The 17,418-nt window shown below is 58.6% G+C and overlaps 1 protein-coding gene and 2 pseudogenes across 3 annotated transcripts in view; 2 read left to right on the plus strand and 1 right to left on the minus strand.

Annotated features, from left to right (window-relative positions):
• LOC309636403 (uncharacterized protein) overlaps positions 1-5,125 on the plus strand; it is a gene marked incomplete at its 5' end in the record, with an annotated part of 72,654 nt that extends 67,529 nt beyond the window's left edge. Inside the window, 3 exons of the mRNA XM_082409579.1 lie at positions 3,717-3,916; positions 4,359-4,491; positions 4,956-5,125. Coding sequence (XP_082265705.1) covers positions 3,717-3,916; positions 4,359-4,374 — 216 coding nt within the window. The 3' untranslated portion in view covers positions 4,375-4,491; positions 4,956-5,125. The remainder of the gene's footprint in view (positions 1-3,716; positions 3,917-4,358; positions 4,492-4,955) is intronic.
• LOC309636474 (thimet oligopeptidase-like) overlaps positions 1-6,306 on the minus strand; it is a 77,730-nt pseudogene extending 71,424 nt beyond the window's left edge. The window contains exons 1-2 of the transcript XR_014268511.1: positions 6,238-6,306; positions 6,050-6,185 (exon numbers count right to left, since the gene is read on the minus strand). The product of XR_014268511.1 is annotated as a thimet oligopeptidase-like (transcript). The remainder of the gene's footprint in view (positions 1-6,049; positions 6,186-6,237) is intronic.
• The window catches only part of LOC309636371 (ankyrin repeat domain-containing protein 17-like), a 241,042-nt pseudogene that overhangs the window by 86,600 nt on the left and 137,024 nt on the right, over positions 1-17,418 (plus strand). The gene's annotated exons all lie outside the window — the stretch shown is intronic.

A 17,418-nucleotide genomic window follows, 5' to 3' on the forward strand; every position in this document is an offset into this window, starting at 1 on the left:
GGATGAACGCTTGTCGCAACAGGGTTTATCCCGATATGCTAGAGTAAGGCTCAGTGCACCACACCGGTGTTATCAGGTGGTGTTTGTCAAATAACTAGTACTACAGAGAGAATCTTACTTTAGTCAATTTAAAGTTTTGAGATCTCACTATGTTTTGTAAAACAGGTATTAAATACATGCATTTGGTAAAACAGTACAAAAGGCTGTTTGGTACATAGCAGCCAAAGAAAAACAATGTGGCTATTCCATGCTGAGCTATGCTGTGAGCGTTATCAAATAGATACTGGATTCTGAGGCCTTTGTTCAGGAAAGAAAAAGAATATAAAATATCTCATTACCACAACTAAGGAGCTGGCCTGTGGCAACTAAGTCCCGGCACAATTAACTGACTAACTAACTGACTATTTTTAAAAATCTCATTAATAGGTATTTAATATGATTTTTAAAAATTTATTTATTTATTTTATTTATTTATTTTTGGCTGTGTTGGGTCTTCCTTGCTGCGTGCGTGCTTTCTCCAGTTGTGGTGAGCGGGGGCTACTCTTCGTTGCGGTGCGTGGGCTTCTTATTGTGGTGGCTTCTCTTGTTGCGGAGCACGGGCTCTAGGCGCGCGGGCTTCAGTAGTTGGGGCACGAGGACTCAGTAGTTGTGGCTTTGGGGCTCTAGAGCGCAGGCTCAGTAGTTGTGTTGCACGGGCTTCTTTGCTCCGCGGCGTGTGGGAACTTCCCGGACCAGGGCTTGAACCCTTGTCCCCTGCATTGGGAGGCGGATTCTTAACCACTGCCCCACCAGGGAAGCCCAGGCTCCAACCTTTTGAAAGATGTGTTCCTTCCACCTTCATGGAGCCGGCGTAGGGGATGGGGAGGAGTGAGAACCCGATTGGCAGGGGTCCGGTCACAACCCCGGAAGGGGACGGGGGAGGATCTAAGAGGTGGCACCGGGCCCCAGTCGACCCCCAGTGACAGCTAACAGCTACACTGCTGCCCCTTCCTGTCCCTGGACCTGAGCCCAGGTCCCGGGGCGGCTGGAGAAACACACTGTTTTTGGTGAGATGCTCTTACTTACTGTGTGGAGCTGCTCCGGCTGCCCCGGCGCCCACACCCCTGCAGGGCCCTGTGCCCGTCCTCCCTGCCCCCTGCCCAGGGCTCGGGGAACAGCAGTCTCTGTGGGGCAACCTGCTTCCAAGTCCTTCAGTGACCACGGAGGAGTGGGAAGGGGCTGGGCTGCCGGAGAGCCTGGGCATGCAACACCTGAGCTCAGCCCTGGGGGCTCACGTGAGGGCAGGGGCTGGGGGGTGCGGGCGGTGAGCGGAGGGGCCTCCAGCTGGCGTCAGTCTGGGCCCTGGACCCGGGGAAAGGCCTCACCCTCTCATTCCTGACCTGCCGCTCGGGAACGCTGTGGCCCACCAGCCCGAGGCCTGTGGCGCCCGCCACAGACTGCCCGGCGCACGGCTGGGGTGCCAACGCCACACCTGGATTTTGCGCGGGGACCATCTGGGGGCTCGGTGCACGGGAAGACGAGCAGCCCCCAGGCCTCGACACTCCCCTTCCATGTCCATGGAGAAGTGCCGGATGGAAGGCCGGCTGTGCTCTTTTTCGAGCCCCAGGGAATTCGCAGGAACAGCCCTCCCGGCCACGGGGTGCCTGCCCACCGGCTCTGGGCCTGCGACCAGCCCAGAACACAGAAGGCACAGAAGTGGGTGCAGGGAGTTGATCCGAGTCTGCAGAACGGCAGACACCACAGCCTGGTCCACAGCCGACTGGCCCAGGGCGGGTGAGAACGGGCGGGCAGGCTGAGGGGAGGACAGAACGTGGCACAGCCTGCCCGCCTGGGCCCCGGGGAGAAGGTCGGGGCGCTGCCCGCGCCCTCGCTCCGCTGCCTGGCGTCCTTTGTGGGGGCGAAGGGCCGGAGGCAGGGCTCCCGAGGAGCTCAAAGGCCAGGGAAGGACACACGGGACGGTCCAGACCCACCCTGGCGCTCCAGTGGGGCAGCACCCTCTCTGAATTCCTACTGCCACCAAACCGCATCCCTAAGGCTTTTGGGCGGAATTGCTAGGACCCAGGAAGGCAGCCCCTTGCTGTGGTCCAGACTTCAGCAGCTGCCGATGAGCGGAGGGAGCCAGCCGGCCGGCCGTGAGCAGGAGGACAGGGCACGGGGACAGGGACAGCCACAGCCGGGCTTCCCGCAGCTGTGCCCACCGCCAGAAGCAGCTGCAGCCAATCACAGCCCCCGCCATGCCAAACAGTGCCGGGCAGGCGAGAGGCCGGCAGGAACCTGACACCCCCTTACTGGAGGGCCGGGCCGACCAGGGTTGGGGGAGCCATCCCCGTCTGAACTCACCCCACAGCTCAGCCATCTCCCAGTGACCCAGACGCTACACCAGCAGAGAGCAGCCTGCAATGGCCGCAGGGCTGATCCCCGACCAAGGTCAGAACTCCCCCCAGTGTGATGGCCCCAATGCCGCTCCTGTGGTGGGAGGGACCGCAGGCAGAGAGCAGGAGTGGAGTCTTTTTATTAATGGCTGCCTTTTCAAAGAACCGTTTTGTAAGCAGGAAAGCTCCCCAGGAAGGGATTGCATTAGTGCAACAAGGGGGAGACTTGACGCCAGGCTCTCCAGACACGTCCAGGTGGAAACTTTTGGCTGAGGCCGGCCGCCAGGGACTCAGGGGCTGGGAGGACACGCGGCCCCTCCCCCGCCCCGGCGGGGGGGCTAAGGCACTGGGCCCGCCTGGGTGGGCAGAACGCCGTGCCGTCAGCAGGCCGGCGGCTTGCAGCCCTCAACCTGCAGCCCTTTGCTCAGGAGGAAGGCATCCTGCGTGGGGTCGTAAGCCAGGAAGAGCTTCACCATGCCCTTGGCATCCTTGGAGCAGCCTGGCCTCAGAATGCAGCTTCTGTAGTCCATGGCAACCTGCCGAGAGGGGGCGGGGCTGCAGGAGGGTGGAGCTCCGCCTTCACTGAGGGTGTGGGGCTGCAGGAGGGTGGAGCTCCGCCTTCACTGAGGGTGTGGGTGTGGCCACCTCTGCTGAGACTGAACAAAGGGCAGGGGAGCAGGAGGTCCAGGGCAGGGCCCTCAGAGCCTGGCAGGCCCAGGCGGGCGGCCCAAGCATCTAGGCCCAGGCCAAGGACCTCCGTGTTGGTCTGCGTGGCAGGATGGCCTCTCACCTTGCCACTCAGGGTGCCCTCCTGCTTGAAGCGTGTGTGGAACGTGTCCGCAGAGTACACCTCGCTGCACAGGTAGCCATAGGACTGGGCGTTGTATCTTCCTGCCAGGCGGCCGAAGGTCGCAGGCAGGTGGGTCCCTGGGACACACGCGGAGAGGCTCCTGCCCGGCCCCCTGGCCGCTGCGTGCCCCTTCCCCAGAGCGCAGAGCTTGGGGCCTCAAAGCAGCCCTGTCTGAGTCCCCTGCCACTAGAGGGAGTATTGGCCCAACACTTGTAGAAAACGGGGACCTCGCGGGCAACTCAGTGGAGGGACACAAATCAATCTTTGCCGACTTTCTGCTGAAGCTCACGGGGGTTCACCCCTAAGCCGCTTACAAGGACAGCTGCCCGAGGCTCCGAGGGATGAGTCAAGGCTTGCCCTCCAGCACAGGGAGAGCACTGGTGAAAGCGCTCACGAGGGAGTGAACTGCGTCTCCGCACCGACACGCACCTGCACCTGCAAACCTCGTCGACGCGTTCCGTCCGGGCTATGAAGCCCTCTCCTGCCTCTTGCAGGCTCTCCAGAAAGCACGTGCAGATACGCCCACCCCACCTTCGGAGTCTGAGGGCCACAGCTGGAGGGACCAGCCCAGGAACCCAGGCAGGAAGAGGCCAGATGTCAGCGGGCCTTGGCCAGAGCCCGTCAGCCGGTCCCCCTTCACACACCACCAGAGGATCCTCTTGACCTGGGCAGTAGCCGCCACCCGACCGCTAAGGTGGGCCCGTCGCGCTTTGCTACCTGGCGTGGCTGGGACCCCGAGAATCTCCTGGCAGAGACGGGCATTGTCCTGGGCCGGGTCCGAGGGCTTGGCCAGGACGATCTGGCGCAGGATGAAGAGGCCTGGGGGTCAGGAGGAAGGAGACAGGGGGGCTGGCACTGTGTCCAGGCCGCGCTTTCAGCCGGGCGGTCCGGGAGCCCCTTTCCTTTCCCTCGGCCCGGCCGCACCGGGGTTGGCCAGCCGGGACTTGATGAGCTTGTCCAGCAGCCCCTGGGGGACGGTGCTGCCCATGCCCCGCCGAGACTGACAGCAGCGCCAGGGCTTCACAGGGCGCTGCGCTCCCGGCCCCAGAGCCTCCCCTCTGGTTCTCATCACCGGCTGTCACCAGAGTCGCAGGCAACGTGCCTTTCTTTTCGTTTGTCTTCTTTCCGGCCCTTAGCCACGCAAAGGTGTGAAGCCCTGACACTCGCTGCCACGTGGATGCACCCTGAGAACACGATGCTCAGCGAGAGAAGTCAAACACAGAAGGACACACAGGGTGTGACCCCACTGAGGGGAAACGTCCAGAACAGGTAGATCCACAGAGTCAGAGTGGGTTCCTGGTTGTCAGGGGCAGGGGAGGGGAGGGAATGATCAGTAAGGGCGTGAGGGACATTTTTGGGGTAAGGGAAATGTTCCAGAACAGGGCAGTAGTGATGGCTGCACAGCTCAGTAAAGTGTCCCCACACACTCCGGTGCAGCCTGTGAGAGCATCGCTCTCAGGACGAAGGGCTGACCGCAGGAAGACTGAACGTGCACTGGGTCCTGGGCCCAGACGCTCAGCTGGGGACCCCGCCGTGGGGAAGTCACTGGGACTTGCTGAGCCTCCACCGAGAGTGGCAGCAGCCCCAGGGCCTCACAGGGCACGGCGCTCCCGGCCCCATAGCCTACCCTCTGGGTCTCATCACCGCCTGTCACCAGACTTCCATACAACGTTCCTTTCTTCTATTTTGTCTTTTTTAAAGGCAACTCTTGAATACATGTATTTAACATGCAGGGAACCAGTCCTGACTCCTTGATCTGGGGCTTCCAGCCTCCAGAGTCTCGAGGACATCCACTTCCGTTGTTTACGCGCCCAGTGCGTGGGGTTTGATGAAGGAAACTGACACCGAGGGCGTCCCAACGTGCGGGGTGACATCAGCGGAAGAATCCGGTGGCGAGGGCCTGCCTGAGGACCATGGGAGAGCCCGGGCCCTCCCTGCCCCCTGCCTGTAGCCCCTCGCCCGCACCCTCCTGAGAGCGGAGCTGGTTCATCGCTTGCCAGAACTCAATGGAACTAGGTCTCCAGCTCATCATGCTGCAACAGGGAGGGCGGGTTGGGCGTAGGCTTGGTGAAGTTGGCCACCATGGCCGCGATGGCGATCTGGCGCCTCCCATCCTGCTGCAGGCAGCCCGGCTGCAGGCCAAAGCAGGCCATGTGCCCGGACTTCCCTTCCCTGCGGAGGGACGCGGGTGAGGCCCCGCTTCCACAGAGGAGCCCCGGCCCACGGCCGACAGGTTCCCCCACGCATGCACCGAGGGTAGAGGTCCAGGTAGAACTTGCCGATGGATGACCTTGCCCGAGGCCGCGTCCCGGACCGTGTAGAGCCTCACATCTTCATCTTCGTGACACATGTTGGCGCCTTCCTCCAGGTCGAAGGTCAGCCCCAGCAGCTCCTGGGAGATGCCCAGCCGCCCTTGCGTGACCACCTGCATGGGGAAGGACTCATTGAGCAGGTGCTGGTCCACGTGGTAGCGCGTCTCCTCCCCCTGCTTCATGTAGTAGCGCAGGTCCTAGACGTTGATCGGCCCTTCAAAGTGCAGGCCCCGCCTCTGGCACTCAGCCTTCTTTAGCTCCAGGATCACGGCCGCTCCTGCTCCCCGAGGGGCTTCAGCTTCTGGGCCAGCTCATCTGCGGGCGGAGGGGAGAGGCTTGGCTATGTCCCTGTGGCAGCCCCCCCATCCGCCCCCCACCCCACGCCCCTCGAGGCAGAATGAAGGGTTGGGGAAGGCGACCCCCAAGGGCTGACACAGTGGGTCTCAGGCAGCACCACGTCCAGTCAAGGTCCGCCTGACCCCCGTCCCCACTGGGACTCGGGGAGGCGGGGTTACCTAGGAAAGTGGCCACCAGCTGGCTGGTCTTGGCCAAGTTCATCTCCAGCACGGGGTCGGCACGCGTGCTGAACCCCAGCAGGCGGGACTTCTGAGCCTGCAGCCTTACCAGTTCCCCGAGGATCGCGCAGTTCTCCTGGAACCCAGAGATGGCCAGCGCTGGGGACCGTGGGCTACGCCCTCCCCACGGGCCCCGGGCCAGGTCTCTGCGGGCGGGCAGGGCTCTCAGGCCACTGGCGGGCACAGCCAATCCCCATCCCTCCTCCTCCTGGCCCGGATTTCTAGACACTTTGGTGCTGTCCTAACACGTGGTCTTTATGAACACAGGTCCTTTTGGAACCAGAAATGGCGTGAACCGTGATGAGCTCTAAGGCCAAGGGCAGGAAGAAATGCGACCACGCTCTCCAGGAGCCACCCAGGGGCCTCCCCGGGCTCAACAATACAAACTCGGCTGCCGTGCAGACAGCAGCTCATCCCCACGGCGCCGGAACACCCAGCCCCTGGACGGCGAGAGGCCTGTTGCTGCAGGTGGCCCGTGGCTGGCTGGTGAGGCCCGGCCCCAGGAGTACGCCAACTTCTCTGGGGCCACCTCTCCAGGTCTGCGGTGGGGTTCTCCTGGGATCCCCCAGTCACCACAGGACCAACGTGGCCTGTCTGCAGCCCAAGAAGGTGGGGACACAGGACTGTCCCCCGTGCCCCCCGCATCACCCGCGAGGCCGACCAAGCACCAGTGGTGTCTGTGGGGAAGATGAAGGGCTCGTGCACAGCCCCCATCTACTGAAGATGCTAAACGGGAGAAGCACAGGCTGCAGCCACACGCGGTATGGACCAAACGCAAGTGTCCTTGCAGGAACCGATGTCTGAATGTCAAGGCTGTACCCGGGCCACAGTGAGAAGGCCCAGACCCCACGCAAGGCACAGAGAGGGGATGGGGGGAACATCTGCGAATCTGAGCTCATCGGGCATCACCCCAGAGGGAGAGGGAGAGAGCCAGAAGGAGATACGGAGGGAGAGGGAGAGAGAGGGAGGGAGAGACTTCTCTCCCTTCCCTGGGGGTTCTCTAGTGCAGCCAAGGCTGAAAACCACTGCATTTCGGGAGATGGGTCCTCGTGGAAAAGCTAAATAGTAGCTCATGGCATTATGGACACATGTTAAAAAGGCCCCAAATCTTGGGGAGTCAGGGAGGGGAGCTGGCGGCTGCCTCGTAAACGAGGAGAGATTGGGCATCAGAGGAGGTGCCTGTGCTGCCCGCTGCAGCCGCCCAGGGCCCCGCAGACTTCATCTCCCGGCTGTGGTCCCGGGCTGGAAGGCAGCGGGGAGGTCAGGCTGTCCAAGCATCAGCGTTGACTTCAGGGCTGATCTAAAAGGCGCCTGGTGTTTGTTGAAGCAGAAAAAAGAGAAAGCAGTGGGCAGAGGATTGGAGGGGGAGGGAGCCCCCATCAGCCCTTCTCCCTGTCTCCCTCTCTGTGTCCCTCTCTCCCTCCCTCCCTCCCTCTACCTCCCTGCCTCTCACTCTCCCTCCATCTCTCCTTCTGCCTCTCTCCCTCCCTCTCTCCCTGTCCCTCTTGCCCTGTCCTGTCCCTCTCTCCCTCCCTCCATCCCTGTCTCTCTTTCCCTGTCCCTCTCTCCCTCTCCCTCTTTCCCTCTCCCTCTATCCATCCCCCCTCCCTCTCCCCGTTTCCCTCTCCCTCTCTGCCTCCCTCTTTCCCTGTCCCTGTTTCCCTGCTCCGCTCTCCCTCTCCCTCTTTCCCTCTCCCTCTCTCCCTGTCCCCCTTTCCCTGTCCCTGTTTCCCTGTTCCGCTCTTCCTCTACCTCTTTCCCTCTCCCTCTCTCCCTCCCTCTCTCCCTCTCCTGCTCCCTCTCCCTCTCCCTCCACCTCCTTCCCTCTCTGGAGAGGGAAGGAGGTGGAGGGAGAAGGACAAAGAGCAGGAGACAGAGAGCAGGAGACAGAGACAGAGAGCCGGAGGAAGAGGCAGAGACAAGGGAGAGGGAGAGAGGGAGAGGGAGAGAGAGGGGGGAAAGAGGAAGAGAGAGAGAGGTCTCTTCCTCCCTTTCCCTCTCTCCTCCTTCTCTCCCTCTCTCCCTCTTCCCTCTCCCTCTCCCTCTCCCTCCATCTCTCCCTCTCTGGGAGGGAGTGAGGGAGAGGGAGAGACGGAGGGAGAGGCAGAGACAGAGGGAGGGAGAGGGAGAGAGGAAGGGAAAGGGCGAGGGAGGGAGAGGGAAGGAGGGCGAGACTTCTCTCCCTCTCCCTCTCCCTCCCTCTCTCCCTCTCCTTCCCTTCCTCTTCCTCTCCTAGAGGGAGGGAGGGAGAGGGAGAGACAGAGCGAGAGGAGAGGGAGGGAGCGAAGGAGAGGGGGAGTCGGAGAAGGAGGTAGGGAGAGGGAGAACGAGAGAGGGTGCCTGCTTCCCTCTCTTCCCCCTCTCCCTCTCCCTCTGTCTCTCCCTCTCTGGGAGGGAGAGAGGGAGAGGGAGAGGGAGGGAGACTGAGAAGGAGGGAAAGTGATGGAGGGAGGGAGAGGGAGAGAGGGTGAGGGAGAGACGGAGAGAAGGAGGAGAGAGGGAGAGGGAGGGAGGAAGAGACCTCTCTCTCTCTCCCTCGCTCCCCCTTCCTTCTCCCTCTCCTCTCTCCCTCTCCCTTGTCTCTGCCTCTCCGTCCGTCTCTCCCTCTCTGGGAGGGAGTGAAGGAGATGGAGAGACGGAGGGAGAGGTAAAGGGAGGAGAGGGAGGGAGGGAGAGGGAGGGAGGGAGAGACGACTTTCCCTCCCTCCCTCTATCCCTCTCTCCCTCCCTCTCTCCCTCTCCCTCCCTATTCTCCCTCTTCTCCCTCTCTCCCTCTCCCTCCAAGAGGGAGAGGGAGAGAGGGAGGAGAGGGGGATAGAGGGAGGTAGGGGGAGGGAGAGATGTCTTTCCCTCCCTCCCTCTATCCCTCTCTCCCTCTCCCCCCCTTTCTCTCCCTCTCCCCCTCCCTCTCCTGCTCTCTCTGCCTCTCCCTCCACCTCCTTCCCTCTCCAGAGAGGGAAGGAGATGGAGGGAGAGGGAGGGAGAGGGAAAGAGGTAGAGGCACAGCGGAACAGGGAAACAAGGACAGGGAGAGACGGAGGGAGAGAGGGGAGGGAGAGAGGGAGAGGGAGAGAGGGAGAGGGAGAGAGGAGAGCGGAAAGGGAGAGGAAAGAGGCAGAGGAAAGAGGCAGAGGGAGAGAGGGAGAGGGAAGAGGGAGAGGAAGAGGGAAGAGGGAGAGAGGGAGAGGGAAGAGGGAGAGAGGGAGAGGAAAGAGAGAGAGGGAAGGAGAAGGAGAGAGGGAGGGAGAGAGGAAGAGACAGATGGAGAGAGAGAGAGAGGGAGAGGGAAAGAGGTAGAGGGAGAGCAGGACAGGGAAAGAGGGACAGGGAGAGAGGGAGGCAGAGAGGGAGGAGAGGAAGCAGGGAGAAAACAGAGAAAGAACACACCATCTACATTTCTGTCAAATGACACCGGGGATCCTTACATAACCGGGAGACAATTACAGAGCGAGGCTCTTTCTCAGCTGGAACTGGAACTGCAGACGGGGCCAAACACCACCAGGCTGGCCACACATGTCCAGCCGCTGCCCCAGTCCCGTGAGTCCAACCTTGAGGTCAACAGGGCTCTGAGTGTCTGCTCCAGGGAGCTGGGGTTCACCCTCTCATCCGGGAGGCGGGGCCAAGCCAGTAGGGCCCCGGGCTGGACACAAAGGGGGAAAAGCATCCCCACAGGACAGCTTGTGCGAGCAGATTCAGATTCTAGAGGCCCGGGATCACCCTGTGGCCCGTGAAACCCAGGAGCCACGAGGGTCTTGCATCGTGATTCCTGTCCGTTGGACTGTCAAGTTTATGTAGGGAATCTTGGAAACAGTGGTAACAAGGCTGATTTGGAACGAGCTTTAGGCTATTATGGACCACTCTGAAGTGTGTGGGTTGCTAAAAACCCTCCGGGCTTCGCTCCTGTTGAACGTGAAGATCCCTGAGATGCAGCCGATGCTGTCCGAGAACTAGATGGGAGGACGCTATGTGGCTGCCGAGTAAGAGTGCACCTGTCGAATGGGGAAAAGAGAAGTCGAAATCGTGACCGCCTCCTTCTTGGGGTCGTCGCCCTCGAGATGATTACCGGAGGAGGAGTCCTCCACCTCCCACACATGTCCGAGACGGAGAAGCTTCTCCCTCAGCCAGAGCAGGTCCCTTTCTAGATATAGGAGAAGAGAGAGATCCCTGTCCCAGGAGAGAAATCACAAGCCGTCCCGATCTTTCTCTAGGCCTCCTAGCTGATCGAGGTCAAATGAAAGGAAATAGAAGACCACTTTGCAAGAGGAGTGGTGTACAGGCAATAACTTCATTTGACAGGAGTATGTACAGAAAATTCAAGTTTTGTTTGAGACTTGCGAAGCTTGGTGCACTTTTTAAATGTTTTAGCTGTTCACATTTGTTTGTCTCCTGGGACAGTGACACATAAAGGTGTCATTCTCTATGGTTTGAAATGGGTCCTATGAGGCATGTAATGTGAAGAATTGTTACCTTACAATGTTCCCTTAAGCAAAATTGAATTTGCTTTGAATTTTTGGTCTTGCCTAGACGGATAATAAAACTCTGACTCCTGCCCAGCTAAAGTGTGATGTTTACTATTATGGAAACAACACTGGCAAACATTGAAAAGGCTTTCTGTAGCTGGGATATGGCATGCAGCTGTAGTTAAGGAAGCAGTCTTTAAAAGGTGCTGTGAACACAAGGCAGCAGGTAAAACTTAGAGCTGCACCCTTACCCTAGATTAGAGGTTTAAAAATTCCACTAGTCTTCACACCGGACAAGAGGTTGTCCAGTGACTTTAGAATCGAAGAAGTTTCAAGAAAGTTAGTTTACCTTTGATTTAGGTCATAAGTCCCCTGTGTGATTGCTGTACATGAATACAAAGCTCTTTGTAATATTACTTGGGAATTTGAGAGTATTCAAGACACCAATGTCCTGCCAGATTAAGAGTATATTGTAGAGCTGAACTTTGAGTTACTGTGCAATTTTTTTTTATGCTGTCATTTGTAATATGTTTTGTGACAATCCTTGGGATGAAAGTTTTGGTTCCAAAAGAAAAAAAAAAAGAATCCGCCTGCCAATGCAGGGGACGCGGGTTCGAGCCCTGGTCCGGGAAGATCCCACGTGCCGCAGATCAACTAAGCCCGTGGGCCACAACTACTGAGCCTGCGCTCTAGATCCTGGGAGCCACAACTACTGAGCCCCCGTGCCACAACTACAGAACCCGGCACGTCTAGAGCCCGTGCTCCGAAACGAAAGAAGGCACCGTAATGAGAGGCATGTGCCCGCAACGAAGAGGGGCCCCCGCTCGCCGCAACTAGAGAAAGCCCGCGTGCAGCAACGAAGACCCAACGCAGCCAAAAATTAATTAATTAATTAATTTTCAAAAGAAGACCGCCATTGGGATTGCTGGGGGATAGATCCACGCTCTGCTTCCCGAGGGGGGCCTGCACCCGGGGACTCAGGAGGCGCCCTTGCTCCTGGCGATGCGTCCAGAAGCCCCAGCGCAGGAAAAGCACACATGGCATCCACGTAGGGAGGCCGGGCCCGGGGAGCACATGGGGTCTCCCTGGTACTATTCTTGCCACTTCCCTACAGGTGTGAAGTTTTCAAAATAAAGCATTCGGGGGCTTCCCTGGTGGCGCAGTGGTTGAGAATCTGCCTGCCAATGCGGGGCACACGGGTTCAAGCCCTGGTCTGGGAAGATCTCACATGCCGTGAAGCGGCTGGGCCCGTGAGCCACAATTGCTGAGCTTGCCCGTCTGGAGCCTGTGCTCTGCAGCAAGAGAGGCCCGCGCACCGCGATGAAGAGTGGCCCCCGCTTGCCACAACTAGAGAAAGCCCTCGCACAGAAACGAAGACCCAACACAGCCATAAATAAATAAATAAATAAATAATGTTAGCTGTTAAAAAAAAAAATTAGACTTCAAAATAAAGCATTCGGGGAAGAGGGCAGAAGCTGAAAAAGCCGCCCAGGCCCCAGCCCTTCAAGACCCCACGCCGGGTCAGGTGCAGGAGGACCCTGTGAGATTAAAGAAACATCACAGAGAGCAGGGGCGGGGCGGGGTCTCGAGGGACAACCTCCTTCAGGGCAGAATCTCGGTAGACAGACCGCCACCTTCCCCCAGGAAGGATCCAGAACCTTGGGACCCAAACACTCTGAGCGCCTCAGGAGAAGACGGCCTTCCCGGGGGCAGGGCACACGGAGGCCTCTCGACCACCCCTCGGGGCCCGCACGCACCCAGCTCCTCGCGTGTGAATGGCAGGAAGGTCACGTCCCCGTTCAGGTTCTTCTTGAAGTCGATGCACAGGAGACTCAGCTTATTTTTTTTTATTTTTTAAAACTTAAAAAATTAATTGATTAATTTATTTATTTGTGGCTGCATTGGGTCTTCGTTGCTGCACACGGGCTTTCTCCAGCTGCGGCGAGCAGGTTTCTCATTGTAGTGGCTTCTCTTGTTGCGGAGCATGGGCTCTAGGCGCACGGGCTTCAGCAGTTGTGGCAAACAGGCTCAGTAATTGTGGCTCACGGGCTCTAGAGCGCTGGATCAATAGTTGTGGTGCATGGGCTTAGCTGCTCCGTGGCATGTGGGATCTTCCTGGACCTGGGCTCAAACCCATGTCTCCTGCATGGGCAGGCGGATTCTTAACCGCTGCGCTAACAGGGAAGTCCTCAGCTTCTTCTTGATGCTCTTGATTTTCTGAAGGAAGAAGACGGCTGTAAAATCGGGGGGGCAGGAGCACGGAGGGGGGTTCAAGGAGAAGAGGCGGATGAGGCGGACGAGAGGAGGGAGATGGGAAAGAAAGGGCCTCGGGTCCTAACTGTTAGGACCCTCCTCAGGAGGTTACCCCAAGGTGACAGCCTAAGCTTCAGCCATTTCAACGGAGCTAAGTTTCTGTCCCTTCAGGGTCTATCTGGTTTGCAGAAACAGGTAGAAATGGACCAGCCTGGGGGAGGGAGCGACGTGGGGCGCAGAGGAAGGTGCAGGTTCCCCGGGGCCCCTGCCGGGCCAGCAGCAGGCGGGGTGCCTCGAGGACCTGCCCAGGCTGCGCCCCCTGCCCAGCCCAGGACTCAGCGCGCCCGGTCCCGCTCCCGGGCTGAGCAGACGTGCCTGTCCGAGGACAGGAGGGGCGCTGGGGGAGCGTGCCCACTGGCTCTGCCAGGCGCAGGGGCTCGTCGGGCACGCCTGGCTCAGAAGCAGCCCGAGGGACGCCGGGCCTCTGTGGGCAGCAGGCGCCGTGCCGGGCACTGGCCTCCCTGCAGCCTCACGGCCCCACCGGCCACCACTGGGCAGGAGCACAGGGCGCCCTGGGAGGGCGGGGCGGCACTCAGGACCCCGCCCCGTGCCGGCAGGCCGCCTCTCCTGGGCGCCCCCCTCCACGGGCGTCCCCTTGGTCCCTCGGGCCAGTGGTTCTCAAGTGTCAAGGCAGTCTGCGCAGCCCCACTGTCCACACCCTCACCTCCCCCAGCCTCGAAGCTCCATGTGCCCGCCGCTCCGGTGGACTTCGGGGCCCACGTGCCCGGGCCCCACCCTGGATGCCGGAGTCCCACAGTCCTCTGAGTCCCGCTTTCCTCCACCGCAAGGCACAGCACCGGCCGAAGCGGGACAGCGTTTGTGTTGAGGAACAAGAACTGTCGCTGAGCCCTGGGTTGGGCCTGGTACCCGCGTTCACCGCGTCTGTCACTTTCTGACGCAAACCAGCCAGCGCAGGGCTGCACCCCAGCCCCTTCTGTACGGGGCTCCCACACTCGGGGCCACCGTCCCCCTGCCCTCATCACCCCGGAGAGGCCCGGAGCCCCGGGCTCATTCTAGGCAATCCTGAGCCTGCTCCTTCCCGGGGACCCACACCTCAGGCTCCAGTCCCCAGCCACCCCTCCCCTCATTCCTGCCGAACCCTCGTGCTCCTGGGAGGCCCTAGGTGACAAGGCGTGCCCCTGCCCAGCACCATGAGTGACAAGCTCTTTCCTCATCTGCTGGCCTCACTGTTCTCTGTCCTCCACACAAACCGACTTGGTCAGCCCTCACGACCACCTGTGAGGGGGTCCTCGGGTCACGCACGTTGCAGATGGTGAACAGGGACAATGGGGTCCAGTGACCGGCCTCCGAGGACCCAGCCAGTTGGTGGCAGAGCTGGGTCTGATCCCGGCCATCAAGATGCGTGTAGCCACGGCGCCCCACGCCACGCACCGAGGTGACGCGCTCGACCATGGGTGGCTCGCAGTGCCTGCCCCCCTCCCCACCCCACGGGGCTGCCTCCCGGGAGGGGCCGGGCTGCCCATCGCCCGCCTGTCCAGGGTGCCGCAGGGACCCCGTCCTGCTGGACCAGGAGTGGGAAGAGCTGGGGGCTCTGGGGGTCCACGCTAGGGGCAGAGGGGTGTCAGGCAGCTGGGAGGACCTGAAGGGACAGGCCCCCCGGGGGGGCCCCACTGGGAACCCGCGCGGGCGCAGGGCTCAGCCAAGAGAGGAGGGAGGGGGTGAAGGCAGACGCCATGCTCTTCAGCCTCCCGTCGTCCCCCAGCCTCCGTGCCCAGCAGGAGCCGCGCTGTGAATTACGGGAGAAAGGGGTCGGGTCTTGGCCCCCAGTCCTGGCACACAGCTCCTAAACCTAAAGCCACAGGCCGGGTTGCATCTTACGGCCCCCCTGCCTGCCCACCTCCTGCGAGGGGAGAGGGCCAGGGGTTGCAATGTGAATCCGTTGCCCATGGCCCCCGCTGTAATCGTGCTCATGGAACAAGATCTCGGTAAACACGGGGTTCAGAGAGCTGCGGGGTGGGTGCCTGCTGGCGGCCTGGAAGCCCCGCGCCCCGCCCCACGCCTCCCCACCTCCTCCTTCCACCTGGCTGTTCCTTTCGAATAGCCCGGTGCTCTAGTCCGTGGACTGGGGGCTTGTGTTCTGGGGGCCCGCGCTAGCCAACGAACAGAACTCGGGCTGGGGGCGTGGGAACTCCTGACACAGCCTGTCGGCCACAAGCGCAGAGGACGACGTGGACCCGTGGCTGGCGTGGGCCGAGCCCTGACCTGCGGGCTCTGACTCCGGGTAGATGGAGTCCGAACTGAAGAGCTGCAGAAACCCGGCAGTCCCAGCGCTGCTGCTGCGGGAGCCCCACGGGCCTGGCGTCGGGATGGAAGCTCTGTGAGAGCGGGGGCTGAGGGTGGAGTAGGCTCGGAGGAGGGGGTCCTTCCTTGAGACCCTCCCACCAAAGCCACGGGGGAAGGGGGGCCCGGATGAGGTGGGGGTGGAGCGGGACTCAGGGAGGGGCCCACGCCGCCCGTGCTCTGGGGAAGCCCTGTGACCCTGAGGACCGAGGGCAGAGCAGGTGCCGAGGGAGCGCTGGTCCACGTGGACCTTGCCTCCTGGGGTTGAGGCGGCAGAGAGATGGGCAGAGGCCGGCACGCGGGGCTCAGGCCAGGCGCTCCCCTACTTCGAAACTTCCTAAAAAAGCAGCCGTCGCAGGACTCGGCAACCGCAGTCATGGGCACTTACCCCGGGGAAATGGAGACTGAAGTCCACACAGAAACTGTACACAAACGCTCGCCTGACTGGGAAGAGCCCCAGACCGAAAGCCGCCGGGGGCCTTCCCAGGGCAACGGATGACAGGGGCAGTCGTGTCAACGTCAGGATCCTGCTGGGACGCTGACTTGACTTGCACAAGAGGTGACACTGGGGAAAAGTGGGCAATGGAGTTTCGCTTTCTAGGGAGCTGGCCAACTCCTTTCCAGAGTGGCTGCACTGTCTTCCGCTCCCTCCAGCGACGACTCCCCTGTTCTGTGCTGCCTCGCCAGCACTGGGCACCGTCTCCATGTTCTGCTGGGAGCAGAACTTAGGTTTTCTAGTTCTAGGAGAAGCTCCAGAGTGACTTGCTAAGGCCATTAGCGAGTAATTATTTCCCAATGAGTGGCTATTTCCAGTTAAAACCAAAAGCCACCTAATTATTGCTTTTCCCATAAAATTAAATATGAAATCTACATTATGTAATTGTACACTTAGTTCCCCCTTTGTGTATTCTAATTTCTTCCTGAGAAACCTAAGATGCCATCTGGCAGACTGCCCACAGTGGCTCTGATTTGGGCAGCAGCAAAGGTCAACTTTAAACATTTTGCATCTAAAGTGGTTTTGGAGACCTTTGGATAGAAAGTACAGTCTGAGCCATTTTACAAAATGTGCGGCCATTTTACAAAACAGCTTGACAGTTCCTGCAAGTGTTAAACACAGAGTTACCCTATGACCCAGCAGTTCCACTACTAAATATATACCTAAGAGAAATAGAAACTTACGTCTGCACAAAAGCTTGTACGTGAATGTTCATAGAAGCATATTTCTAAAAACAAAAGGTGGAAAAAATTCAAATGTCAATCTGACAAATGAATAAACAAAATGTGGAATATCCGTACGATAGAATAGCATTCAGCTATAAAAAGGAATGAAATATTGATCCATGTTACAACATGGATGAACCATGAAAGCATTCTGTAAAGAAAAGCAGCCACTCTCAAAAGATCACATATTGTATGGTCCCATTTATATGAAAGGCCCAGAATAGCAAATCTGTAGAGACAGAAAGGAGATTAGTGCTTGCCTATATTCCTATATTATATATCATGTACAATTATTAAGTAGATGCAGTGACCATGTTTCAGTTTGCTTGGGACAATTCTAGTCTATATTTGTTTTCCTGGGGTAATTTCAAAAATGTGTTGATTTAGATTATACATATGGCTATCTAAGGTGAATGATGGCAGTAGTATAAGTCTGAGGGTACGTTGGTTCATACATGGTTTTTCCCAATATTTTTAGGTTGTGTACCACGGGATAATAGGAGCTGAATGTAAAGTATACTAACACACTTGAATACCCCAAGTCAAAGAGTAAATAATATATTTAATGTGATTTTCATTCACCTGAATTTCTTTGTCTTGGCTTAGTTTGGCTAAATGTTCTTTCTTGAAAGTGCTGTAACAGGGTTCTCTTTTCTTTTAAAAGTTAAGACATATTTCTTTATTTGTGGTGTTCTGATTAGAGTTGCTTAAGTTTTGAGTGGAATGTCCCCAGTCCTATTTTTTCCCTAAGTCCTATTATTTTTAATGTGCTATTTTGCAGAATGTGAGGTTCGTCAGGATGCATTTATTGTGTTATAGCACAATTGTCTATGCCGTAAACATTGCATAAACCTTGATTTCCATAATGTAAACGGTATTTACTATATGACTATAGGAATATAAGACTTCAGTGGTATTGGCATAATAACTGCTTTTCCACCTTCTACCACAAGAACCCTTTTTACTGTGGGTAGGATATATTAGCAACACAAGAGCTAACAACTATTTCAGAGC

The sequence above is a fragment of the Balaenoptera physalus genome (genome assembly GCF_965194825.1).
Source record: "Balaenoptera physalus genome assembly, chromosome: 10".
Taxonomy (NCBI): domain Eukaryota; kingdom Metazoa; phylum Chordata; class Mammalia; order Artiodactyla; family Balaenopteridae; genus Balaenoptera; species Balaenoptera physalus.